General features: G+C 37.9%; 1 protein-coding gene across 1 annotated transcript; it reads right to left on the bottom strand.

The window, feature by feature from the left end:
- Positions 1-718: 718 nt before the first annotated feature.
- Positions 719-8,098, bottom strand: actr10 (actin related protein 10). The gene is made up of 13 exons (XM_067572211.1): positions 7,897-8,098; positions 6,683-6,755; positions 6,517-6,599; positions 5,942-6,050; positions 5,612-5,719; positions 5,443-5,510; positions 5,175-5,254; positions 4,425-4,460; positions 4,226-4,305; positions 4,053-4,126; positions 3,690-3,771; positions 2,692-2,893; positions 719-1,718 (listed from the first exon to the last, which is right to left on the bottom strand). The coding sequence occupies exons 1-13, from the start codon at positions 7,971-7,973 to the stop codon at positions 1,537-1,539; spliced, it is 1,254 nt and encodes a 417-aa protein (XP_067428312.1). The 5' UTR covers positions 7,974-8,098; the 3' UTR covers positions 719-1,536.
- Between the last annotated feature and the right edge of the window lie 3,214 nt (positions 8,099-11,312).

The following is an 11,312-nucleotide window of genomic DNA, read 5'->3' on the forward strand; positions in this document are numbered from 1 at the left end:
GTGACCCAGAAGGCCAAACAGATGTAGGTCCATTCTGGGACACACACAGACATTAAAAAACATGTAGAGGATTTGTGCTGTTTGAATTTATGGGCGACATGCATTCCTGTGTCTCAGTTGTATTCATAGTGAAAAGGATGCCGTCAACTATTCTGATGTAAGAATTAAGAATGAGGTGTAATACACTTCAAGAATCATTGCTTGTTTTCCAGCTTTTGGTGGAAGGTTTCAAGACTTATGAAACGGATATGTTGTTTATAATTGAAGCTGGCCACAACAAACTATCTTCAAACAAAATAAACAATGTCTGTGTTTGATCTACTACTCCCCCCCCCCCCCCCCTAATTTTTCATTCTTTAAACATACAGCATTACAGGATAAAAATGAGAAAACAAGTCTGATTCAATTCAGAATATATATTTGTTGGAATAGTTGAATTTAAACAGAGAAAAACTGGCTGAAAGATATTTTAAAGCTCATACACAACTATGGATGACACACACACAGGTGTTTCTCCATTATTTTGCTTGATTACACCTCTCTGCAGGACTGTATGGGTGTGTACGAACATGATTTTCGGGGGGTATTTTCACCTCTATGTCTCTTCTGAATAGATGAAGTTTAGTGACCTCAGTAAACTCGCAGCATTGCTCCATCTCATGCTAAATTCAAGAGGATGTTTTTTTTTTTTTAAGAATAACTGAGAATAACACCTGTGTGAGTGTGAAGGGCCTTTAATGACTTCAGCAAATCACTTTACACTTTGAAGTACAAACAATAAATAAATGAAACGTTTTTTTTCTTTTTCTGAAAAAAACTCCACGGGATGTTACCGTCAGAACTGAACTTTCACACTGTATTATACTCAAATGAAGATGGGCAACATTTTCTGAGGATTTACTGACAAACCAATGACTAAAAGCTCAATGACGTGACTCCTTTCTAAGTTTATGTTTCGACATATAAGTTGGGCAACATTTTCTGAAGATTTACTGACAAATCCATGACTAAAAGCTCAATGACGTGACTCCTTTCTACATTTCTGTTTTTCCTTATAAGTTGGGCAACATCAAAACAGCAACGTTCAATGATCTGACACATTTTTGTTTTTCCAGTTTAACTGTTCAGTAAATTCAAAAAACTGGAGTGATAATAAGAATTAGCACGTACAGGTTGTTTTCTTTTGCCCAATGAGACTCCCAACAAGGCTGCTGAGCGCATGAACCATTGAAATTTTAACAATGTGATTTTTTTTACTCACTGATGTTCATATTTAGTGGAATACTCATGTAACGACCTTGAATCCCAATATCTGTTCTGTCTGGTAAGGTCAGAAAACAGCTCACCTGATTATCAAACAGTCCACAATCAGTGCATACAAAAAACTTAGGCGTGACTACTAGATATTAAAAACATCTAGAGCTCTTTGTTTAGGTAACACGTTAAGTCGTTTTGTGTGGAAATGTTACATTAAAGATTACTGGACTGTTCTATCAGAAATTGAAGTACATTGTTTGAATTATATTGCAGCACAATCTACTTCTCTGTGGAGAAGGCTCTCTTCATGAGTGGAGGAGGGGTCTTCCCTGCTTCGTACAGAGATTCAGGAGGAGGGGAGCTCAAGCAGCACCAGTCTGGGATGCGGCCTGTCTGGTTGTAGTAGTCCCGGGACACCGACCTGCTGCCCAGGATGTCTTGCAGCGCCCCGAAGATGGCACCTGGTGAGCAGAGCAGAGGTTGAATACAGAAAGGGGAATGAAAATTACATGAGAGGTCACAGCCAATAGTTTTCAAATATCTTCTTGTTTAGAACCGAAAACGGCTGACAAAATCGGTGCCCTATGACTAGAGAAAATGGATTCTTAAGGGGGAATCCTACAACAACCAGAATGCATTGCGTGTGTCCTGCCCAACAAGCTCCCAGTGAGCTACTCAAGGTGTGTTTATGACCAGCCGAGCAGCTGGTTAGCAAAGACTGAGCAGCATTATATCTGTTTACTGAGGCTTCTTTTCATTTACAAAATGTTCTTCCTCATCCAGTCTGGACATGCTGCAGCGCTTCTCTCTTGGCTGCAGCTGCAACGTAGCTCTGGTGGTCGCTTCCTCCTCCACGCTCTGTTGTGTCTGATTCTATGGCGCGATATTCTGCCTCATAAGTTGTAACAGTAGCGCCACATCTCTGCTCCGACATTATATTGTAGAGATAGTTGTTTGTGTTAGTGTTAGGATCACGGGGAAACTCATTAGCTCATTAGCATTAGCTCTGTTGTGTCTGATTCCAAAGCATGATATTCAGCCTTGAATGATGAATGAAACCAGTTTTCATCCAAATATGCTGATATTTTCAAGTATTTAGTAGTATGATATTTTAGTGTCTGCTTTTCCCTATTGCTAGCATAACATGGTAGATGGGAGTGTTTTGGGAGACCCACATTTTAACTTTCTTGAAGGCACAACTACAGAAAATGAGGAAACGTAGTTTGTAGTCTGAGGCTTATCTCCAATGTCATGTCACCCAGTGAACTTTTACTCACAAATGAGCGAGGAGCTCTTGGTGCAGGCAACACGGAGGGAAGTTAAACATTTGCATGTACTACCCACATTGTAATGATAGGGTGCTGGTTGAAAAATGGCAAAGTTTCCCCTTTGAGCAGGTGGTGATGAATATTTAAATGAAACCTCATGTCTGACCTCCGAGCCAGGCGGTGCAGTTGGGCTTGGCGGGTGGAGCGTGTATGCGGAAGCTCTTGCTGGCCAGGACGTCGCTGTACTTTGGTTTCTCCACCAGGAGGCGGATCTCCGCCAGTAAACGGTGCAGGAAGCCTGGCAGCATGGCTGTCCCTCCGATCACCACCAGGTTCTCAGAGAGCACCTTACGTGTGTCAATGGGGCACTAAAGAGAAACACGAACACACATGAAATAAATTAGAGGAGCATTACAATGAAGAAATGTGTTTATCAGCCTTTCAGCAAACAAAACAAATGAAAAAAGAAAGAAAGAAACCTAAACAATCATCATCCACCTCTGTCTGTCATATTAGTGCTGTAGGAGAAAAGAAAAGGCAGGAGGAGGAAGCAGCAGCTCCACCACTAAAGATTATATCTTCTGGTTATCAGGACAGGTGCATACTAAAACAGAATGGATGAAAGTAGCTGCGGCTGGCTTTACTGCAGTGCCTTCTCTAGTGTATAGAGCTCTACTAGTGCTTTACATCAATTGATCGTGAGCAGCGTACTGCGCAGATTGAGGTTAATATTGCTGTAATGTCTGTTGCGATATGTATTAAGATTAATGAGGCTGTCCGGGGCTGACTTGAGCCTCACATGGAACAACAGAAAAATACGATCAGTTCCCTGGAATGGCCACAGCTGAGCATCGCCATGGCAACCACATTATTAAGTTAAAACGGTATGCTCGATTCCCCTGTTGGACAATATGGAGAGAGAAACTGGGACTCTACATTCCTTCTGTGAAAGATACTGAAGCTTTGCAGCAAGATAGTAATGAGAAACCACATTAACTAAGATATATCTGGAGCTGGAAGTAGATGAGAGAAAACACTCCTTTCATATCAAGGCTCGTTGCTCCTGCCTCGATGATAGCCCACTGATGTGCAGTTCATAACAAGTCAGTTACAGATTCCCCTCACTCATGCCCATACATAACACATTTAAGACTTTTCCTCTACCTTCACCAGAGCGTCAAGTATCAGAGACGCCACACTCTTCTCCTCATTGTCCTGCTCAAACAGAATCTCCATCACAGAGTCCCTGTAGGAAAAAAAAAAAAAAAGAGAAACTCATGATCTCAGCAGCCATGACAACGAAACTATGCAATGACTCAGTACAAGCAACCAGCGAGTTAAAGACAAATAAGTAAAGGCAGTCCAGCAGACAGACAAACAAAGAACACAGCTTACACAGAAAAATAAAAGAATGTGCAAATCTCAACATGTAAGACACACTTTTAAAGAAATCTGCAGAAAAATACGACCCCGATTTTCAGAACTGTCCCCTCAGTGAAAGGTGGACAGCGTCATTTGATGACCTACCTGATGGATCCTTTGATATGCAGGATTTTCTCCCCATCCAAAGGGTAATCAACATCTGGAGGAGGTGCTGGACGCTACAAACACAATCCAAAGAAAGAAGATGTGTACTTAAATATTTGAATACAGACTGAAGATAACTGAGACAATCAGTTAACCAACAAGATGTCGCTCACCTCAGCGGTGCCGTCCAGGTTAAATTTGGCTTCCTGAATCTTGAGGCCTCTCTGCAGGTCACTGACGAAGCATGTTCTGACTGCAGGAAACCAAACCAGCTGTTATATAACCGAACTACACGATAGGTACATTTTAAGCAGTTTCTATAATTGCTTTAACCAAAGTGATCTCTTAAAGAAAACAAAGCATCAAACCTACCCTTGATATCCTCCACAGTCTCCTCTGGGATGGTCCCTGAGGAAAAGATGGATAAAAAAAAAAAAAAAAAGAGAGAGACAAGAAATGGAAGTGAAACTTAATTTCCTTTAGCTCACTTATGCAAAGATAAGCCTTTTCCCCCCCGTTTCACTATGATGAGACTGAATCAGCGTTTGGGGAAAGTATGAGCTGACACTGCAGCAAATGGCGACTGTGACTGCTTTGTGACAAATCCCTTCAGGAAACTTCTACATCGTTGCCAAATAGAATTGTTTTGTTTTCTGGTGTTTTGTCACCGCTTTCCGCATTCAATTTTCTTCCTGAATTATGTGCGGTAATGATTTATTGATTACGTAGCCCTTCTGTGCTTAATGCAGAGATGCACTTTAACAGTCCAGTCAAGTGAGTCAGCCTGCTATCTGTCTTAATTATTGATGTATATATGTGTAGTTTCCCCTCACTGTGCTGCAGCTGTAGATCTCACAGCTCAACACTATGCGTCAAGAAAAAGTAGGAACTCTAAAATAGACCGTATGCATATGTATAATTCACAAATTGAGAAAGGGATTCACTGAAATGTCAAACAGAAACAAGTTCTTCTTATGAATAGTAAATGATGCATAATAAGTCAAAGCAATTATATTCTCCTGCGCTCTGCACTGTAAAACAAATCAACAGTCCATGTCAGAGTTACACATCTATCTTTTTAAAAAGTAATGGTTTAGAAGTCTGGTATGTAACAATAATTACCGATGACAGCTGGTACAGTTTGCCCAGTGGTGGCGTCTGTGTCCACGGTGCACTGTTCCACAAGAAGTCCATCTAATTCTCTACAATAAATACAGACACATGAAGTTATATGACAAAAAAAACAAACACATCTAAAAGAAAGTTTCATTTTACAGTCACAAGGTTTCAAGTGTGAAATAGAAGTGTTCTTTCCACAGCAAAGTTTTCAAAAATAGGACACCATCATGCAATGTCACACTCTCCTCTTAAATCTGTTAGAGCTACTTACTTATGGATGGCTTTTCCACCCAAAGGCAAAGCCTCCCAAGCTGGCAGAATAGGAGTGCACTCATAAACCTGGTTTCACAGTCAAGGCGGTAACATACAAATCCCAAATTGAAAATTAATAAGACATTTCTGTATCTGTTTTCTACTACCAGATGACAGGAAAAGGATACAGGAAGCACCAGTGTCTCTGTGTGGCCACAGTCCATCACCAGGGCGGAGTTGATACCCAAAGACATGATGGCCATGAGATGACTTGGTGCAAACAGCACAGAGGGCACCTGGGAAACACCACCAGACACAGAATGAAACATCAGAAAACCTACTACAGAATGTGGCTGACATTTATGACTAATTTTGTCTGTTAGGTTAAAAAAAAAAGGTGCGTTACTATATAAGTCAGTTAATTTAGATTACATTTGGAACAAAACTATTTATTCTTGCCAAACTAAAGTTAAAATCTAGCAGCACTTGCTCAAAACATGATCTGCAGCTTTTGGTACCTCAAACTGTTTGAAGAAAACCTTGGTGAGCGTCTCCCTGAAGTGAGACGGGCAGAGGATGGACTCGATGATGACCACTCTTCTGTCGCGAGGGTTCACCAGCAGGTGCCTGATTGAAGCAAATACAAAGACAAACTTACATATGATGAGGCTGAATCACTCAATTTTCGACTGACGGCAGCATATATTATGTATATTATGTTATTTATTTATTATGTCATGCACATTCAAGTGCCAAGCCCACATGGACTAAGACACCAAATACAGTTACAGTGGTGAAACATTTATCAAACATAGACAAGTAGAAAACGTCTTACATTACATTGCAAACAAAGAACTTTCATTCAGAAAAAAATCATCAGAAATTATGGACATTTTACTAAATAGTGTGGCCCTGAAATCATCATATAATGAGCAATAAAGTCAATAAAGTCAATGCAATTAAAAATCCTAGTCATTGATTTGTTACAGTATTCATATATATGTTCACTGAGTTGCAGATGACAAACAGTATAAGTACTTAACTAACTTCTTAAACTTGCTAACAGCGAAAATCAAGAGTAGTAGAGTCTCACCTGAAGTACAGTATGTGGATAAACTCTTTGAGGATGACATAAAGCTCTTCTGTGTTGATGTTGTACTGAACCACTTTGGTGGCCTGTAAGTGAGGCATCACACACCAGGTTAACATACATTGCTCATTTTCCATACATGCTTCCAAAAAGCACACCGTCCGCTCACCTGTTGCTGTCCTGGCCTCCGGATCTCGCTCGGAATTATGAACCTGGGCCCCGTTTCCCCTGCAAAGCCACATCTGCAAGAGAGGGAGGCTGTCAGGTGAACTGCAGGCAGAGGCAGCAGCGTGTGCATGGGCGGAATATTAATATTTTCATTTCAGATTGTTCAATAATGTTAACTATCAAGAAATGCAATCATATACAATAATATACAATACAATACAATACAATACTACTGGACTGCGTACAACTGAAATCATGCATACCGACATGGCAATCATATTTTTATCGAAGAACACTTTGTATTCAAGGTGCAAACACTTAACTAGAGGGCGCCTCAGATGCTCAAAAATAAAATAAGCAGCTCTGTGTGTGACAGTGACTGCAGACAAAGAAATCTTTGTTTATTTAAGGAAACCAAAAAAAGAGATCAGTCCTCTTGATCTTCATGTGATTTGCCTCAGGCTAATCTGTTGTCTTAACATTACATATAATATCTTCTGCTGAATTCCCACCAAGTTGCCGTTCATTACTTAGCACTGAGGTCATAAACACTGCCAGCCAAATTGTTTTACAACTTTAATTCAGCATTTAGGGGAAATCTCCAGTAGTTTGTTCACCTTGACCAGAGCACCAAGTGACGTTTAGTATCAGACAGCTTTAAGATGACTAGGTGCTTAACGTTACACACAACTATTTAGGTCACTGACGCAGCAGTAAACGTAGGAGGAAACGAATCAACAACAGACAGGCAGGACATTTAGATCTGTTGTTCAGTTTCTCGATTACTTCTACAGTACTTCAACTTTCACCAACATAATAAAACGCTTTCAATGCATGTAAACAACGCTAACTACATGAATATGATAGTTTTAAGCTTTAAATAGGCCCAATGTCTAAAAATGACCAAAATACGAACATGTAGGGCGTTTTATTTATCAGTATAGCTGATTATGTTGCTGCTGACATTGAGTATAGATGTTTTTCTTATTCACGTATTGATTAATATCCAACGCTTTCATAACGCCGACACGTTAGCATTATCGTTAGTTGTCGGTGTTTACAATTATGCATCATGTCTTTTTGAAGTTTAATCCCTGTATCAGGCCTAAAGCACCAAGACCATCGGTTAGAAAAGAAAAACACACAAAAAATATAAAGATAGCCACGTTAGCATATTGTGCTAACCGAGCAGCTATGCTAACGGCTGATACTCACTTTGTGTAAGCTGCTCCTAAATCAATGACGATCGCAGTCTTCTCTGCTCCACTTCCCAATCCATCAAATAATGGCATTTTACCGATTTGTTTGAAATTAGTGTTTGTAATTAGCGTTGACAGTGGCAAATTTGCATCGTATAAAAAAAAATCTGTTGTCTTCCTGTTGGGCTGGGTTGGGTCTTCAGAGACGTGATGACGTCACGCAGAGTTGCCTGATCAAAAATACGCACAAAAGATGCGACTTGAGCAGATTTATTATCGGTAATATTAACTGATTTCACTTTATGTCTAGAGAATGTTTTCTTTGGTTTAAATACATGTAATGACAATAAAATCAAAGAATATTATATTATCAACCTAATCATTCTTTTGGCAAAATCCACAAATCCAAATTTAATAACTTTAAACCCTTGATTATTATATTTGAAAATGAAACTAAGCAATACATGAAAACTATTTTCTCCTACAAAAAAAGAAGGCTATCAAGACAATAAGTTTTTTAAAAAATCCTCAAAAGATGTATGCTGATGGAATAACTGTGGGGAAAACTTGTTTTTCATGGCAAACTAAGAATAAAAATAAGGCAATCTGTCAACTTTTTCAACAAAACATCATAAGTACACCCTCTGCCTTATCATACTGGTCCACATTTGTTGAGAAACAGTTTGGCTGTTGTCACATAAGTTTTTTGGGTTTTTTTTTTTTTTTTGACTAACAAAGTCAAATGCTTCACGTTTTATTCAATAATTATCCTAATTATTATTTACAGAAACATTGATGTAAGCTGTTACTTTTGTGGGGACCAACTGTGGAGTAAAATGTCACAATTTATTGCTGCTGACTTTGGAAAAATACATTGTTTGGATTCACTGAATATGACAGGAATCTCTTCTTGCAGTTCTACTTAATTAATTTGCTTACCATTTTGACCCAATTGTATATTCACAAATCAAAATTCTTAGCAAAAAGCCAAACTTTTCAGACAGTCCATATCAACAATACATTTCTTCAATATCTGAATGCACAGATAAAAGAGGTGTTAAAATGAATAACCACTGTAAGATTTACAAAATATTTATTTAATTTTACTTTTATTACAACCTTTAGCCCCTCTGGTGTGTTTGTGATTGTAGACTCAAGTTGTACACACAAGGCGCTGTAAACCTGCTGCATACTTGTTTCAATAAAGCACAAACATCCTTTTATGCTCTCAGAGTGAAATAACAATGACATTTTGACGTCATTTAAATTTTCATGTTTTCAATACCACTAATGTTACTCATAGTTTTAAAGATATAAAGATATAATTTGTTACTATGACAACATGAGTAACAATCTCTAAACTATATTGTTAACTTTTTTTTTATTTTATTGGGAAAATTCTTTATTCACAAACAAAAAGTTCCTAGGTTCCCAAACCTCTTTCCCTCTATTTCTTGATTGAGTTTAAATCAATGTGTAACTCTTTTGCTCTTAGAATATTACAGAAATATATTTGATGAAACCCCCTGAGGTCAAATTAATTGCCCTTTTCTAATGTCTATCCTTATTTATTTACTTATTTATTTATTTATATTAATTAAATTTTTGAAAACATATAAAACTGTCTTTATTTATTTTTGATTAATCTTTTTTACTATACTTTTATTATTATTTCATTGTCATTGTCCTTGACAGTGACCTTGACTTGATTATAATTTCAATTAAGTCTTAAGTTATTTTGACTGTAATGAAATGGGATGTGTTATGATAAACAAAGTTTAAATTAAATTTAAAAAAAAACAAACTCAAATCATAAGATTAATAGAGACTTATATTCAACCAATAAATCTCAGATGCATCAATCAAATGCTTTGCAAATAAATACGAAAACACACTTTAGAAATTGCCAACAATGACAGACAAGTTCAAATTCATTCATTCATTCATTCATACTGTGTACAAACAGTATAACTTACTGTATCTTCTTTGAGATGTGGGTAACTCTTGGATTCTAGAGGAGTCCGGGGACAGTTGTAACAGCAAAGAGCTGTAACATCATCGATTCAATTGACTATAAGCAGGAAAAAAATGCGTTTAAAAGTTCTCTGTCATAAAGATGACAAAATTTTTAAAATATATGACCAACAATGCACAGGTGTAACCCATAGTGTCACCTCACTGTGCCACCAGTGGGGGTCACTGGAACTTGGTCTGTATGCTCAAACTACAGTATATTGCTGTTACTATATGCCTACTCCAGTTTTTCCAGGCTGTGTGTTCACAATAAAACTTATATTCATGTCCCCAAAGGATTCCCATGAAGCAATTATATCATGTGTTATACAATTACCATACCATGTTATACCATTAACTGCTGTCGATGCCATTTCATTCATATATCCGTATGCCCCACCTCACTATTCTTCCACAGCAGTCCAATATCTTGCAGTATGTTTCCTCTACCACTACTTTATTGTCAATGCATCCAACAGCTAGTTACTCATAAAGTTACAAATAAAATTTATTTCTATTGTAAGGATGGGTTGATTGGATTTAAATCACTTTAGCGTATCTGACTTTTCAGTTCACAAAAAAAGTTGAATACAATATGTAGGTTATAGACACCGTGTTTACTTATGAAGAAACTGACCAGTCCTACTCAAAAATGTTTCTTAAAGGTATACTATACAGGATTTTCCTAAAAAAACCCAATGTATAGATTTACTCAAAAGTAATCCCTCTCAGTCATCACTTATGACCAACTAGAAGTATGTGGTGGTGTATATATCTGCAGAAACTCTGCCCTCTGCCTGTATTTTCTTATTATTTCGCTGTGTTCGGGACACTTCAAGCATCAGCCTTTGGGTTGTCGGTGTGTAGCCCCCAAACCTTTGTCATGGATGGATTAAGAGCTGCAGGTCTGTGTGTCTTCTTGACCAAGTGTGGGGCTGAGCTACACCAACGCAGAGCAGAGAGGCCACAGCGAACAGGAAGAAGCTAATGCTGGTCCCTCTCTTCATTCACTCTCTAGCCTGCTTGACCACTGCTGTTTTAAAGAAAGTATTGGGCCCAAGTTGTTGAATTGTACAAAATGGTACAAAATAAATATGCAAATCAGAACATGTTTCATGTCTGAATGTATTCTTTAAATTGATACCATCAGACCAGACACCTTCTGCAGAGCTGCATTCTTAATCATTGAACCTGTGTTCTTCATCAGATAATGATGAGACAAAATCTTATGTGAAATAAGTTTGACTAAAATGAAAAAAATTATTGGTTTTGGCTCAACTAGATTGACTGAAATGTTCAATATAATGTGATGGCTAAAAAAAGACTAAAATATCAACAGTTTTCATTGACTAAAACTATACTAAAATAGTTTTTCTTTGACTAAGGTAAGACTAAAATGACTTTTAGTCAACTAAAACT

The sequence above is a fragment of the Thunnus thynnus genome, chromosome 18 (genome assembly GCF_963924715.1).
Source record: "Thunnus thynnus chromosome 18, fThuThy2.1, whole genome shotgun sequence".
Classification (NCBI taxonomy): domain Eukaryota; kingdom Metazoa; phylum Chordata; class Actinopteri; order Scombriformes; family Scombridae; genus Thunnus; species Thunnus thynnus.